Here is a 17,613-nt window from a genome sequence, read left to right as displayed (position 1 = left end):
TTCTCCATAAAGTAAGATCAATCACTCAGGAAAAAGCAAGAAAAAAGGAGGGCAGATTAAGTGGGTGTTTTGTCAAAAACATGTGTAATTGGAAAGCAAGACAAGTAAGGTGAGACTTCTAAGTGTGTCAGAAGGTGGCTGGCAAAGCCTAATGGCTGTGTTATAGAATCTGAGTCAAAAGCCTCTTTTTAATATATAACTCCAGGCTTTATATATTTCACCTTACCTCTGAAGAAAGATTAAAAAGCTAGAGAAAAGCAGGTGGCCATTTGTTTGTCAATACTTTGCGTTTCTCGTTCCCAGTTTGCTGAATTCCAGATATTTGCCAGGAACACTATCTGTCAATCACACTTAAAGTGGATGAGCTAAGCTTTTACCATCAATCATTTATATTCACTGCTGGATTTATGGGCTGAAGACCTTTCCACTGTCAGTTCATTATGCCCTGGAAAGCCAAATAGTTTTCTGCCTTTTCTGTTTGCTTGTTCGTTTTAATTATAATAGCAAGTCCCCAAACCCTGATATATTAAAACACTGAAGAATTATTTTATAAAACCAGCACCTTCTGTTTCCATATATATCCTTTCCCAATCTTTTCTCCATATCAAGTTTGCTATTCATCTTACAAGTGAAAAGAGGATTTCTCTATTACCACTGCAAATTCAGCCTGAGCCAGGCAACAGGTCAAGCCATATCCACTGTGTCTCCTGAAAGCAGCACCAATAATGAAGATCTGATTATTGCAACTTAGCCAAGTGTTTTGCTGATTCTGTTCAAGAAAAGAATCGCGCTCACCCATTACAGCTATATTGCCTTGATGTGCCTACCAGGACAACCCTTACTATTTTCACTCCTACAAAGAGGAAGTATTGAAGAGCTCTCAGACAGAAGATATTCCACCCTACTCTGAAATAAATATGACTCTGTGTGGAATATTTTGACTGATAACCTACTTAGCTCACTTTTGGGTTCTCAGTGTCTGGGAGTCATTGTACATTTTTGGTGTGATAGCAGCTGGGTGAGAAGATGAGGCCATGGATTCATGTGCTGAAGGTCTTCCAACTCACAATTCACAAGAATCCATGGACTCTCAGCACATCAGACAAAATATTCATGTTAGAGTCATTCTCAGATTAACAGTAGTATTTGTACAGCAGGTAATACCAGAATCTAGTGGTCCCTTCCAGATCTGCCTTCATCTGTGTGTTTGAATTATAGAAGAATTGTGGCCTGACATAGTCTCAGCAGACCCAAAAAAATGCTAGAATGACCAAACGCTGCTTGATGGTACCTCAGTAGCAATGCAGCACTAAGCATATCTTGGAAATCAGGTGTTAGCAAATACTGTTATCTGTGATGCTGATACGCAGCAGCTGCTGCACCTGCACAATGACTTACTTCCCCAGCACAGCTCCCCAAAGCACCTGCACTGGCCTGCACCCTCAGGATTTGTTCTGCACCTCCAAGCAGTGGGACTCTGTGTGTGTCAGTCTCTATTCTAGTGACTGCTCAGTTAAAATGCTGCTGAAATTTAAAAACAAACAAAAAACTTGGCCTGATTTCCCTCCCCACCCCGAACAGCTGAAAATATTTCCCTCTCTTCTCTTCCCTCATCTCCCTTCTGAGTAAGGCATGCACTTTAAATTTTCCCATTTTACAGAGAAAATAAAGATTCAAGGAAAGTAGAGGAACCAGAACAAAATATTTTTTCCCCTTGGTACACTGTTTTAAGGCAACAAATATCTGCCAGCCAGAAAAAACAGAGCTACCATTTGGCATCAAGGTAGAGTATTCAGTATCCATCCTACAGATAAATTGCACAACTTGACAGCCAGTGAATAGCCTGCAGTTTAGTCCTCCAACACAGTACAGCTGGCAGGAGATGATGCATGGAAGTTATTTGCTGCTTTGGATTTTCTTAAGATTTCTCAAGTGCAAACTGAGACACATAAGAAGTGAATGACCAGCTGCACTGCAAAGAATATACTATTTTTCATTAACTAAAATATACTATTTTTTTGAAGAGGTTTTAATACTCTTTTCCTCTAATAAGACCTTAAGGAAAAAAAGCCAGCGTATCAGTGCCACAGAAACCAGAAGTAGTGTTACAGTGATAATAAAATGAAGTTACACTTCAGTGATTTCCCTGGTGCACAAATAGAAACACAGTGTATCTGTTCATGTTTTAAAACACAGCTTGGCAACATTTTGCAGACAGTTTACTGTACAACTGCATCAATTTTCTCTGTTGAAGCACATTATTGTACAGACAAAATAAAAACATTTATTTTACAGCAGGGGATGAATAGCAATGACATGAATAAGTTACAGCTAAGATTTCTATTATTATTGTTATAATTAATGTGTTTGTCTCTCTGAATAGAGCATGGATTATATTTCACTACTTGACTTACTGTGATCAGAAGATACTTAAAACATCAATTGAGCCCTACCAGGCTTATTCACAAAAAGCTAGGAGGCTTCACCAGAATCTGAATCATTTCTCCTTACTTGCTTTTTAATGGTTACTGTAAAAAAAAGGTTATAAATATGTTGCCAGTTTATACAAACTCAGAAGACATGGAAGTTTCCAGCTCAAATAACTAGAGTCACAAATGTATTTGAATTTATTAGCACTGGTTAAGTAATAGCAAAAAACACAGCTCAATCTGTGTTGTCATTGCATGGACAGTGCTAGCTGTCTGATCAAAAAACCTACATGAGGGGCTCAAATTGCAATATCCTCAGAGTTATTCCCTGATGACTTTGAAACCAGCTTTATGTTACAGCTACTGCTTCAAGCTTATATTAAAGCCCCCAAAATTGATTTTTTTATATATCAAAAGCAGTCAAAGAATTTAAAATAGCAGATTTTGCCTCCTGAAAGATATAAAGTAAATATTTTGAAAACCTCACAAAGTTCATAGCTACAGTATACTTCATTTTAGTTAATATTTCTAGCAACTCCTTGAGGATAAATTTAACAATGTTTCAGAAACATACCTCTGAAAAAAGTTTTAATTTGAAACTTTGAAAAAACAAAGAAAAATAAGCATTCCATGAAGATTTTTTTTAAACCTGTTTTTTCAGTGAAAACAATCCTTCTTCCTCCAAAATTCTGAGACAGAAATAAAATCCTACACAAAACAAAAATGAAAATTAATTCAGTGGTACACCTGCCAGAAATCAGGGCCTTTAAAGAAACCCAGTTTTTATTTCTTTGTTAAATTATAATTTCACATCTCTGTTGGGAGTACACAGACAAACGGGATGGGCAAGCCTTCCTAACATAGCCTGAGATACCAAGGAACATGCTGGAACAAGGAGATTCATCTCTACCACATCTCAGTTTCTGCTCCCAGTGCATCACATCACTGTTGCCAGCAACCTGCCAGACATTACTATCTTCCAAAGGGGACAACTTCTGCATGTGGTGGTGTCAGACTACTTAAGAGCTTGTTAGGCAAAGTTGCATAAATTTGCAACAATAAAACATGAAACCATAGAAAACAAAAATCAACTAATTTGAAGTGCCAAGAACTTCATGACTGAGGCCTTCATTCATAGGGAATCCCCCTCTTCCCCAGTTATTTCAACAAGTCATTCATCAAATGTTTTAAAAATCTGTTTCTCCAATACCCTGCATAGTCTTAGACCATCTACAGATATCAGCGGACAGGGGCTTTGGTGATTCCTGCTTTTAATGCTCCACCAGAAGTTAGACACAGAACAAGTAACGTCTGGCTGAAGTCTCAAAATAGGTAACTCCTGATGTCAACCCACACTACATTTTCTAGATGCCTGAAGCACAGGAATAAGGAATACTCTCTGTCCAAATACACCATTTGGAATAAACCTATATTTTCTCAATAAAAGTTTTAGTGCTGCTCTTATATCCACTGTGAAATTAAAATTTGGTTTTAATGTAAGCTTCTTTATGCCAATGTCTTTTTAAAAGTTTAGCCTGATCACCACTTCTCGTTCTTTTGTTAATAGTGTGCTTGGACACGCCTTGAGGAAATCAGACTTTTAAAATTGCTCCTTCAGTTGATGTTCACTAAATCACTTCACAGAAACATGCAACTTGTCCCATCTCCCTATATATGTCAACCTGAAAAAAAAAGCTTTAAACTATAAATAGAAAAAGCACAATAGAACTACTGAAGATAAAGCTGGATTTTAATTTCAGTCATTCCTTTTTCAAAGTCACATTACAGTCTTATACAATAGCACAAACAATGCTGCGACTTTAGATTGTGGAATCATAGAATCATTTAGATTGGAGAAGACCTTTAGGATCACCGAGTCCAACTGTTAACCTAACACTGCCAAGTCCATCACTAAACCATGTCCCTAAGTGCCACATCTACGTGACTTTCCAATACCTCCAGAGATGGTGACTCCACCACTTCCCCGGGCAGCCTTTTCCGGTGCTTGACAACCTTTTTGGTAAAGAAATTTTTCAGAATATCCAACCTAAACTGCCTCTGACACAACCTGGGGCCATTTAATCTTGTCCTATCACTTGTAACTTGGGAGAAGAGACCAACAGCCACCTTGCTACAACTTCCTTTCAGGTAGTTGTAGAGAACAATAAGGTCTCAACTGAGCCTCTTTTTCTCCAGGCTAAACAACCCCAGCTTCTCCTCATAAGACTTGTGCTCTAGACTCTTCACCAGTTTTGTTACTCTTCTTTGGACACACTTCAGCAACTCAGTGTCTTTCTTGTCATGAGGGGCCCAAAACTGCACACAGTACTCGAGGTGCAGCCTCACCAGTGCTGAGTACAGGGGCATGATCGCTTCCCTACTCCTGCTGGCCACACTATTCCTGATACAAGTCAGGATGCTGTTGGCCTTCTTGGCCACCTGGGCACACTGCTGGCTCATGTTCATCTGGCTATCAACCAGCATCCCCATATCTTTCTCCACCAGGCAGCTTTCTAACCACTCTTCCCCAAGCCTGTAGCGTTGCATGGGGTTGTTATGACCCAGCATAACCTCACAACATACTTGTAGTCCTCCTGAGTGGCCCACCCCATCTTCCAGAGATCATAAATTTTTTTTCCTGAGTTCTAAAGCTCTCTGTTCTTCCCCGATGGCTCATCTTTCGGCACATGGTGACAGCCTGCTCCTGCGCCTTTAAGATTTCCTTCTTGAAGAATGTTCAGCCTTCCTGGGCTCCTTTGTCCCTCAGCACCGCCTCCCAAAGGACTCTGTCAACCAGGCTCCTAGGCAGGCCAAAGTCTGCCCTCTGGAAGTCCCAGGTAGCAGTTCTGCTGACCCCCCTTCCTTACTTCTCCAAGAATCAAAAACTCTGTCGTTTTATGATCACTATGCCCAAGACAGCCTCCAACCATCACATCACCCACAAGCCCTTCTCTGTTCACAAATAACAGGACCAGCAGGATGCCTTCCCTGGTTGGCTCACTCACGAGCTGTATCAGGAAGTTATCTTTCACACACTCCAGGAACCTCCTAGACTGTTTCCTCTCTGCTGTACTGTATTTCCAGCAGACATCTGGTAAGTTGAAGTCCCCCACAAGAACAAGGGCTAGCAATTGCGATACTTCTCCCAGCTGCTTACAGAATATTTTGTCTGCACCTTCATCCTGGTTGAGTGGTCTATAACAGACTCCCTCCGTGATATCTGCCTTGTTCACCTTTCCCCCGATTTTTGTCCATAAACAGTCAACCCTATCATCACCACCATTAAACTCTAGACAATCAAAACACTCCCTAATATATAGGGCTACCCCACTGACTCTCCTTCCTTGCCTATCCCTTCTGAAGATTATACAGCCATCCATTGCAGGACTCCAGTTGTGTGAGTCATCCCACCATGTTTCCATGATGGCAACTATGTCACAGTTCTCCTTACACACAATGGCTCCCAGCTGCTTGGCATTTTTAACACAGGCAGGTGTACCTAAATTTAAAACTCGGGTGAAAAATGAAGTAGAGTAAGGGACTTTTTCCAAAGACTTGACATTAAATAACAACAGGCCCCAAAACACGCAGTCAAATTCTGAAAATTGAGTTGTATACAAAGCAGTTTAGTTTAGGGAAGCCTGAGTTAGCTCAGGTACTGGGGGCAGTCTAAATATAGCAGCCTGAGCTCAGCACAGTTAACTTATCTGACATCCTCAAGCCTGCTGAGAAGCATTCTTCACATGATTGCGTGGAAGATGCAATGCTTTTCTACTGAGGAGTTCTAAGACAGACAATACTTCTGCACTTCTATTTTCCCTCCTCTAAAATAAACCATCTCTGGCGTGCAGGTGCCCTTGCAGTTTGCACTGTCCTATCTGGATGCAAATCTATCCCACCAAAATCTGAATCAAGCTTCTTGTATCTACATCTGAATGAAATGCTTATGGCTAAATGAATAAGCTAAAACAATTGTAAAGACAACAAACAATTACTCTTATAACGTTCCTTTAAGATTGCAATTAGATCAAATTAAATCAGCAGGAATTTCTCCACACAAAGCAAATGGAGCATTTAATATCCCGCTGAAACAAAACACGGCACACCAAGCTCTCCTACAATATCATGTTAAAACCAGAGTCTCCAATCTTGTCAGTGTTATAGCTTTGTAAATAACAATAAAAGATCTATATTTCAGGGACACCCAGCTTTCACTTCCTTAACTCACATGTGATCTTAAAAGTAAATCTATGTGCAACCTTTACACACTCCACCAGAAGAAAAAAGTTATATATCCCACTTTCTCCCTGATGGTGAAGAAGGCAGCTAGGTCTAGACTATAAATTCCCATTTCTTTGACTGCATACTTTCATACTTCTGTAATATCTACATTCTGTTATTTCCCTTCAGCTTTGATAGCAGCAAAAGGAATAGCAACAGCAAACTGTCCTTGTGGAGAGCAATGATTTTACTTGCTCGTAATAAATTACTGCCTTGACTTCCCTTCCTATCTCATTCACTTTATGGAGTCAGGAGTTGAACTTGATGATTCTCATGGGTCCTTCCAACTCAGGATATTCTATGATTCTATGACTAATACTCTTTGCTAAACCAAAAGTCAAGAAAAAAGTTTATTCTTTTGAAAGTTTTTAACTCGCATAAGGATAGCAAGAACGTAATAAATGCAGAACAGCTGGGATGCAACACTTTGGATAAACTGCTTTACTCTTGGGATAAGCTCTTTTGTGTGAGGGGTTTTGTTGGTTTTTTTTATTAACTAAACCTTCTAGTAAATGTTATTTATCTTATCCATTGCTTAGCTCTGAAGACCACAGTGTTTTTTCAAGGCTTTGATTTTTAATGCTAAATAAAGGCTTAAAGGGTCCCAGTCTCTAATCAAATCCATAAGACTAACCTCCAGCCTTACAATCCATACACATAGGGCCCCTTTGCAGGGATCATCAAAACCACTTCAGCAACTCCCAACAATTCACATAAGTGAAGATCGGCTGCTAAGTCAGGCCCTCTTGACGAATTTTCCAGCAGTCTAAATATTTAAGGACAAGACATTGCTTTCCCCACTGCTAACTAGAAGAAAAGCCTGTCACCCTAATTTCAAGGGTTTTCTCCTTCTTCTCTCCAGCCTTTTACTGGAATGTTTTCTTAAATTTCAAAGACTACCCCAATTTCAAGAAGAAAGGATTGGAACCAACCCAGGTCCAAGAATTACTTGCTTCCTTCAGATTTCCTTGAGAAGAGGGATTTTTTGTTCAATCTTGGAGTACAATTATGTCAGTCATATCTAACTTAGAATTTATTATCTTCTAGTAAGATCAAGAATTGTTTTCTTGGTCAATCAAATATTTGTACATACATGTTAACAAAACATAAATCTTTTCCTTAGAAGGCCTCCTATCCATCCCTTCCGTGTACTCCCAGAAAATACTTATGAAACGTTAATTTTGCTACTATGACATTATTTTCTGTAATTCTCATTAAATTTTCTATGTACACATGCAATTAGAGACATAACACAAGAGCTAGCACTTCCTCTAGCAATAGTGAGGAAAGATTTAAAACATCCAGACTAAATGGCTGGGAGACCAGGGAAGTGCCCTGCTAGCCCCAGCAATGGCATATCATCTGCTCAGCTGGAATTCTAAGATTAGCTTCATGATTACTGCAGCTCCTTCCAAACAATCTACACTCTCACACTGCGCTAAGGAAATGTGTACCTTCGTAGTGTAAAAAAATATAAAAAGTGCATTGAAAGACAGTTTAGGTCTTCAAGGGTCCATGATTTTAAAAGCAACAATTAGCTATGCAGGCTTAATTCATGCTTCTACTACACTCTCTTTTCCCCTGCATATTTCAAAGAAAGCTGCAGCCAGACCTTATGGTTCCTGCCTGGAACACGCTTACTTCAGGAGGAATCTCTTAAGAAGATATTAATTAAATTAAAATGTAGCGAATCCCTCCTGAGCAGGAGTAAATTTTAACTTTTCAAAGACCTACGATAAGGTCAGGTTTTCAGATGGCCTGTGGCTCAGCCTGAAAGGTCTGCTCCAAAGGGGAGAACCTAGAGCTGACCAATGAAGTGCACACAAATGGCTGATTGTTTTTAACAAAACAACCCATTTTCTCTAACCACATTTGGATAAATGGGTAAGTTTTTAAGCAAGAGTAGTTCAGAGATGTGTCAGTCTCAGATGGATAAAGCAGCATCAGCCCAAATGGGAAGGCTTAGAAAAGTTAAAAGCAAAGCCAAGTAGAAAACAGTCTCTTAATGGAAGTCCTGCATGACCTGTGCTTCGCTCAGATCTCTTGAGGGCAGGGACTGTGTGATTTTTCTCCATCTTCCACAAAGTGCTGAGCATACGTCAGCACTTCACCCTACACAATAACAATGGTGTAAATGGAAGAACAGTGAACTACAGAAAACAGAATTGTATTTCGTCCAAGGAGCTTCCCACTAGCTAATCTTCACTTCTACATAATCCTGCTCACATGCTTACACATTAACACAGAAAACCACAGTAATACAGTGGCTTTTCTTGCTATGCCTGCCTTATCTGACCCATTTGTATTAGAATGAATCACAAATTAACAGATCACCTAGCTTAAAGGTGATTTTCTACTTTTTTGGGTGTTTCTTTGATACATCAAATCCAAAGACTGTGTTGCATGAACATCAGTAATTTCTTTATTTCAGCAGAAATTTTGGACAGAATCCAAAAATACATCCTTCATCCCAACAAATCAAACTTCATACAAAATGTATCAATTTTTAAAATTTTTACTGTGCACACTGCAAAGATTTTTTTTTTTTTAACTTACTCATTTTTGTGTCTCTAAGTCAAATTAATGGGGAAGGCGATCTTAGGGGACACAAAAAAGGTACATTTTTTCCCTGCTGGCCTGTGTGCAATTTGTTCCAACTCAGAACTCCTACTAATACAAGTCAATCAAAGCCAGTGCTCTGTTATAAGAACATAAGCCTGAACTGAGAATATACCTGTCTCTTGGGTATTACACAGAACTCATCTGGAAGGATATTATGTAAGTGTACACAACACACTCCAAATTACAGGGCTACACAATACACTGTTATATGCTAGTCTGCACGGCTAAATGATTTTAGAACTTGAAAATGTTTCGTATGTATTGGATCCTTGGATACTCATGTTAATCCATGAGAGTTCAACATGGCAAAAGGTAGTAAATTCCAGATGCGCAACTTAGAAAAGCAGATGTTGCTAGTATCACATAGCACTGAACAGCATAGGTGATTCCAGAACAAGAAAATCAGTTTTCCCTCCTGTTTTTCACCTTTTTAGTTTCCTGTGTGGCACAAAATATTATGAACTTGATTCCCCAGGACACTAAATTCACTCTATGCTACATATGCAAGCCAGTTCAGAAGTAGATAAAAACTGGGCTCAGCATATTTATTAGCCCGCTCATTTTCCAGTAGACATTCCTCTTAGGAGAGCTGGGTGTATGTGTTGAGAAACAGTAAAATTACCAAGCTGTTTTCTTCTCTTTTTTCCAGGCTGCTATGAGTGACAGGTACTGGATTAAGCCACCATGAGAATTTACCTTATCACAAAAGGTTCTGACAGAATCAAATTATAAGTATCACCTCCTCAGTGCTCCAGCCACCCTATGATTCACCTACATCTATTGGATTATCGCACTCTTTTCTCCTAGCTTTGCCTCAGAATGTTGTTCACACCACTATCAGCTTCTTTTTAATGCCTCCAACCTAAAGCTGTCATTTGAAGTTAACACAAATCAGCTCTAAATCTTTATATTACTTTGACTTTAAAAGAGGCAAATATTATTTCAACATGAGATCTTAAATAAAGCTAACTGGAAAATTTTCAGCAAAAGCAGGTTATTACTGGAGGGTGGGAGGGAGGCAGGGAAGCCAGGCACTTTAAACTTTAGAATAAGTTTTCTGAAGTCCTCAGTGGAATTTCTAATGAAAAGAGGGTAGTGAGACAGGGAGAACCCCACAAATGACGAGGATCCCAGTGCTCAAGTACAGCTTCCAATGACCAGTTGAAGCAATCTGGAGATGACATGATTGCCCTTCCTACTTACCTGTGTGGAGCAGGAAGGACAAGCCAATGACTCTATGCAATGCTCCTGCATGATATTAAGCGAGTTTTTTCTCTCTCTCTTGCTTTTCCCAGACAATAAACATCTAACACCACACAGCTGACAAGTTCATTAAAATATACCTCATCGGGCTGTGGCAAACCTAACTTGACTGAAGCTTTTTAAAGAATGAGTTAAGTGCTTGAGAAGAAAAGGCTATAAAAACGCTCTATGCATCTGTATTTGTGCACAATGCATATTATCAGCCGAGAAACTCACCCAATATAGCAACAACTTCATCATCCTGGATTACTTCCAAAGACCCTGAAACCACAAAGCAAAGGCTGTCGACACTCTCGCCGGCATGGTAGATCAGGTCTCCCGGGGCACAATGCACTGTCTGAAATTCCATGGCAAGCGCTCGAAGGCACCCGTCGCTTGCCAGCCTGAAGGCTGGGTGCTCCTTGAAAACTTTGCGGTTCAGATGCACACAGATATCTGCTCTCATGTCCTTAGGGCATATCTGCAAAACCTGAGAAGGAAATTAGGCAATGAATCCCTGTGCATGCCTTCTATGTGCCACACGATTATTCCTAGTTGACTACACAGGGTTTAAGAGCTACTTTCCCTCCTTTTTACAAAAATTCTAATCCTCAGTCCATACATTTATTTTTGTATTATTTATACACATGAGCCACAATACCTGAAAGAAAATAATGTTTTCAGCTCAGCAACATGCTGTGCTGGATATTGAATTACCAGGATAAGGCCTCAGGTTTTTAAGACAATAAAATTAAGAGCACTGCAGAACATAAAGTGGAGAAAAGCTTCCTGAAGGATTGTTTCTGGTGGGTAGGTCTCTCTTTTTACAGGCAGATTCCATGAAAAGCCTGCACAGATTATATGTTCGAAGTGAGAGAAATATTGTATAGAGGGGAAGTGTAGTCTCATACCCCTTTAGCAAAAAAAAAGTTATTAAAAGTTTCTTTAATTCATAATATTGAGATTTGCAGGTATTCAAATTTACCCCTCAGTGGCAGTAGCAGGTTTTGGGGTTTTTTTTTCCCCACACAAGAAGGGACTTTATGGTATGATATTGTATTAGGCAACTTTTGGTCTTCCAAATGCAATGTTCCTCACAGCAACTCATGATGTGTGCACCTAAGGGTACAGAAACTGACACTTAGTACAGCGGGTACCAGTCGGGGCCAGTTCTGAAGGTTTTTAATATAATACAGACTGCCAAGTGGAAAGCATACAGAATTACTACTGCACGTACAGATTAAAAAAATCCTGGCAAAACCACTGGAAATACATAACACAAACAGGGTTTTGCGATGACAAAATCCTTGGAGGATAGTCTGATGAAGTACATCTCAGGACATACTATTTGAGAAAAACAATGAGTACTATAAGCCTGCCTTGGTTTTCTTCTCAGTAATAAGTATTCCATCCAACTAAGGAGCACTCTGGGTGAGCTTCAGAGTTACTCCCACACATTTTCCTGGATAGGAGGAGACGGCTGCTTCAATGCAAACACTCCTGGAAAACATAAAGGTAACACAGGAAGCACTAAGGCTATGCCTACACCTCACAAAGGGACTCTGCACAAGAACTGAGCAGACAACCAAGCTCAAAACTCTCTGCATGGCACTGGTTCCACATATTACACTTACTTCTTCCAAGTCAAATGATTCTACCACCATCATCGTCATCTTTGGCCCACCTCCAAGTAGGTCTGCCATTACAGATATTACTTCTTAAAGAGATATATTTCTATAGTGCTTAAATGTAGGGCACTCACGGATGATCTCTCTCTGTCCCACAGTGAGTGGCAGCCAAACCTGCCAGTTTTCAATTTTCCAGGCTCACAAAAACGGGTTGGGGCAACAAGACCAGCATTTAACGTGGAACACAGGCAGCAGCCATAGGTGTCGTTGCAATTATCTCATTTATTCTGGCAACAAAAACATTCTGTATTTGCAGATGTTTGCCAAAGTTTGGCACTGGAATTACACACATGTACACTTCAGTTACTTGAATATCGTGCACAAAAAGGGTTGTTTTAATAGAAATATGAGTAAGAAAACCTGACTGTACAAGAGAATATTTAAAATTAGGCTTTTATCCAAAAAATCCTTGGTTTCCCAGTTTCTTTTTCTGTTCTCCATTTTGAGAAGTTGTCTCCAGACTTCACAAAAATAAAGAGGGACTAAAGACATTTGAGAGTCAGACAAACGGCAGAAGACTTTAATTTGTATGGGAGGTAAGAAACATATCTTCATGGATTAATTTTAGAATCTTTCAGCAGCTGTTGTTTAAATTTTGTTATACTGGCATTTTCTAGATTTACAGAGTTTGCTTTTAGCTGATTATTCACTCCTTGGCATGCCTGCAGTTAACACTGAACTGACAAATTTGTGGCCTACAAAATAGTGAGGAGATTGATTCTGTGCTAAGTTCATCTTTAAATATCTGCCTCATCTGTAGAAAGCTGCACTGCATTACACAGCAGCACAACTACCACTGCTCTGTCACAGCAGCGATACATGTTTTATCCATTGAATGACATCCTAGAAGTTATACACAAAGGCATCAAACCGAGGGAGCTGGAACCTGGGAGTTTGTGGACTGGCACAGCCATTAGTTGGTTTTATATCTGCTAGTTTTTGCTATGCAGATGGAAGTTGATTTCTTGGTTTTACAGCCATCACTACTGGCAGTTCAGCTACTAACACACCAGTTACTGAAATCAGCACCGTATTATTATGCTCTTTGACGTCCTGATAATTGGAAACTTTTTTTTTCCTGTTTATTAAGATAATTCTCAAAGGCTACAGTGAGTTGTGCTTGACTTGATTATCCTACTGTCTCCAAAGGCATTCTTAAAGCATTTCTCTCCTTCTCAGAGGAAGTCAAGATGGAACTTTGAAGATAAGCTAAAAGAAACATGTTTTATGTAGCAATTTTTTCTTGTTGCTTTGTTAAAATGATGAAAGGAGCTTTTACAGGGTGTGTGTGGGTGTGGGGGTGTGTGTGTGTGTGTGTGTGAATGAAAGCATCACCATTCATTACGCTATGTATCCTCAGGTATCTACCTTCCACAAATGTCCCTACCCTGAACCCATAAACCCACACAAAGATATTTTGTGAGAAAACAGGCAGAGAAGCTTCTAATCAGCACTATCCAGTACTAAAATACCTTTTCTTTCTGAAACCTACTACGATAGACAGCGCTTCCCAGAATCATGGTCTGGGATCTAAATGGCAGATATGCTGAAGACAATTTAGGAAAGCAAGCAGTACCCTGTGTACCCGTTGGTCTCCTGACAGCGCATGCAAGACCACATCTGTTCTACCCTTTCATAACAATGCTTTAACGGCTACACAGAAATGAGGCTGTCTGCTCTTTAACTGCATCATCTGCAGTTTAGAATACTAAATTAAGCCACCAACTAGAAGGCTGGTGACCAGAGGATTGGTATGATTTCCTGAACAAACCACCCCACAAATCACATCTCTCTACAAGCAGAAGAAAAACAAGTAGCTATCTCCATAAAAGCTGGCAACTAATACAAAAGTGGCAAGTAGTTGCTTTTGTACATTTGTTCTGGTGAAGGGCCATTTATTATTTAAAAAAACACAATGGGAATTTATTTGTAAATTCAATGAATTAGGATTATAACATTTGCCTAACATAAGGCAGATTTCAAACAATACATTATTATTACAGTAATGACTTCCATCTTTCATTCATATCTTTAATCTGCACACAGAATATTACGTTCAAATTCTATGATGCCAAAACAATTTTACTTTGTATTCAGGCCCACAGAGCTGAGAACAACCTCCCACAACAGAAATACTGCAAAAAAAAAAAAAGTCATTTTAAGAAATTCTGAAGTTGTGTTAGAACTTGGAACTTTTTATTTAGTTGTTTTGGTTTTTTTACTGAAAACCAAGCTCTTTCCTTCATTTTTAAACTATTTCATGACATATCACCAGCAACACATACCTGGTTTTACAACTAACATATGTCAGTATGACAGAATAGGTGAAATACTGTATTTGAAAGTTTAAAATTAAGGGAAGCTACTACTTGGAACTATTTAAAGAATATTTGTCTTCTTTACTAAAAAAGTACCTCCTGTTTATTTTAATGAAATACTTTCAGGATGTGACTTGTTTCCTTGCAGTTTAATTTACTTACTTTTTCAGTATCTATTCCTCTGGACATTGACCAGGTGGAGACGATGTAATCCATCACACGCTCACTCAGTCCTTTAGGGACCTGGTAGAGCTTTAGGAAGTCCCGGACACTGTTCAGCATTTCATGATATCTGTTTGTGTTAGCATACATTTGCTGAAAAATGGTTGTCACATTACCAAAAATAGTTGCATACAGAAGGGCTGTAAAAAAAAAGAAGAAAAACAATAGATATAATACATAATAAATTGTGATGACTGTGCTTTAAGGCTGGAAATGCCAGGCCACAGAAATGCATGCAATATCAGTGCTTTGTTAGGAAGGCTTGATGAGCACAAGCATTTTATAGGTCACCTTCAGCATTACAAATTGAGGACCACCACCTACTTTTGTGATGGCAAGTCCTGCAACACAGAGTTCCTGAAATACAACTATTTGTCTCTGTCCATCAAACAGTTCAGTAGTATCCAAACCCTTACGAAACCACAAGAATTTTAAGACAAATAGCTTGACAGCAAATACTTTAAAATTTCATCTCTGGTTTATAGCGCCTGTGTTGAAATGCCATCAGTGACAGATTTCCAAGCTTTAAGTGCATTACCACAGTAGTAAGCCAAGTCGTCATTACCCACCTCCGTGTGACAACAACAATGCATCAAAGCAGAAGATGGAATACGTAATAAACAGTTACCATGGGTCAGTGATTTATAGATGTAAGTTTAGTAATACATATAAACTCACATTATGTTTTATATTCTTCAGGAAGAAGAACAGCAAGGCCTGAGGCAAGAGCTAGAGCCCTGAAACACCAACCAAATGCTGCGCAGCCCTTCTGAATTCATTCGGCATAGTTATGAAGCCAGCTGGTTCATCAAGATGGGTTTAGGAATAAACATGAGAAAGAAAAAAAAAAGAGTATTTCCAGGTGTGGAGAGAAGCAGATGAAAACACACAGGACTTGATAAGATCCGCCTGCCAAAGCCCAAGACAGAACACCAGCCCTGTGGAAGTTTCAGTGGTCATGTTTTGATGGTTTGCAGAGGCTAGGACTGAGGCTTTTCCAGCCAATCCAGCCCTGAATGAAAGGAAGGACAGGAAGCCTCAAAAGCAGCTTTCCTAGGTTGTGAATCAGGTCAGTGGTAAGTGAGAGGCTGGCTGTAGAGGGAGGAGAACATTCAGATGGCAGATGAGCCAATAACCATCAGTAAGTGTGTTCTGACTTGCTGAGGAAGTTTTTCCCTCTTCATCATTTCCTGTCCCCCAAAACAGGCACCAAATTTTCATTATCTCTTCCACTCAAGATAAAAATAATTGAGAACTTACAGTTATAAAAAATAAGATGATGTTTTGACTTATCCAAATATCCCTTTTTTGTGTTTATTTCCTCCCTCATCCCCTCTTTTTTAAAAAAAAATTTCCTCACCCCATTCATTCCTTTGAGAAGGCAGCTATTTATTCAGGTCAGTGTCATAGGCAGATATGCTTAAGCCAACTAAGATGCTTTAAGATTTTATGTCCAACAAAAAACCTTTGATAACATGCAAGAGAAACTTACAGGACTGTCTTTTCCCTGATCATTAAGAGATGCAATTTAAATTTACATTTGCTCAAGGCCTTTACACTGCTGATTCTCTACAGGATTCCTTCCTGACGCTGTATGACTTCTTTTCTTTTTATGAGTTCCTGTAGAGACCAGCTCTCCCCTTTTCCAACTAGCCCTTGTACAGAGGGGAAAAAAAAAAATATATACAAAAATGTGAAAACTCTGTTAAAAAAAAAAAAGTGGAGTGTATGCAGAGGGATTCAGTGACTAGAAACATATAGATTATTTCTCTGTTTAACCTGAACTTGTGCCTGAGCTAAACCATACCTGGAAGTCTGATGCAGTGAATACTGAAGAATGAAGAAAATGCTTTAAAAAAAAGGTTTACTATAAACACTTCTCAATCCATGAGTGTTTTGTATTTGAACAGCATTACCTTTCCCTAACTACATCCTGGTTTGCTCTGTTGTTACACAGACGCAAACACAACCTTAGGTCCTGCTTAGACGGACTTTTACCAGGTTCCCTAAGAGAAACTGAACCCAAAGCTGCCTCCAAAACTGCAAAGCCCATTGGCAGAACGCCGTAGCAGCGCAAGGCGTCCACAAACATCATTATTCTGCCAGCCAATATAACACCGAAAATAGGTGACAGATTAGGAAGAGGGTCACAATCAAATTCTTATCTGTAGACTCCTGGGTAACCATACTTGTGCACATACAACTGTCTCTTCGTCTTTGGCGAACAGTGGAATCTGCTGGATCAGCATCTTGGAAAGTATAGCTCTATGCCAGCAAAGGAAAAATGGAGTCCCCACTCTGTTCCATTACTGTCCAGCTACATGAAGCCTAAAGAAAAACCAGAAAGCTGGTTCTTCGTTTTGATTATTATGAGGTGAGCAGTCCTAGAGCAATTTCCACTGTGAACTGCAGCTACTATGCTTCAGTATGACAATTATCTTGGCAAGAAAAATTATTACTGCCTACATTAATTTTTAATGTATAAAAAAATCCCCAAACTTACAATCTTTAATTTATCATTAGATAACCACTTTATTACTATTAAAGACACATTAAAGCCAAGGATTTTTGCAGCCTAATATTGGATAGATATATTAGCATATTAAACATTCTTCTGCATAGAAATAGCTAGCTCTGTGCCTTTCCTTCTTTTCAAAGGAATAATTAAATGAACGCACTGCAGTACTTTGCAGCCCCAGAAATATTTCAGAAACACACATTCTACTACAGGAAGAAAGTTGGGCAATTTATGACAGAGCAAAATCTCCAAATCCTTGTTTCAAGACTGACTGAACACTGACATTAGACCAC

The 17,613-nt window shown here is 39.2% G+C and overlaps 1 protein-coding gene across 1 annotated transcript in view; it reads right to left on the bottom strand.

The window, feature by feature from the left end:
• Positions 1 to 17,613, bottom strand: part of KCNH1 (potassium voltage-gated channel subfamily H member 1) — a 152,264-nt gene that overhangs the window by 77,617 nt on the left and 57,034 nt on the right. Inside the window, exons 5-6 of the mRNA XM_075089800.1 lie at positions 14,743 to 14,942; positions 10,812 to 11,064 (exon numbers count right to left, since the gene is read on the bottom strand). Coding sequence (XP_074945901.1) covers positions 10,812 to 11,064; positions 14,743 to 14,942 — 453 coding nt within the window. The remainder of the gene's footprint in view (positions 1 to 10,811; positions 11,065 to 14,742; positions 14,943 to 17,613) is intronic.

This window comes from Phalacrocorax aristotelis, chromosome 3 (genome assembly GCF_949628215.1).
Source record: "Phalacrocorax aristotelis chromosome 3, bGulAri2.1, whole genome shotgun sequence".
Taxonomy (NCBI): Eukaryota; Metazoa; Chordata; class Aves; order Suliformes; family Phalacrocoracidae; genus Phalacrocorax; species Phalacrocorax aristotelis.
Note: the sequence above shows the minus strand (reverse complement) of the source record. Positions and strands in the feature narration are given on the sequence as shown.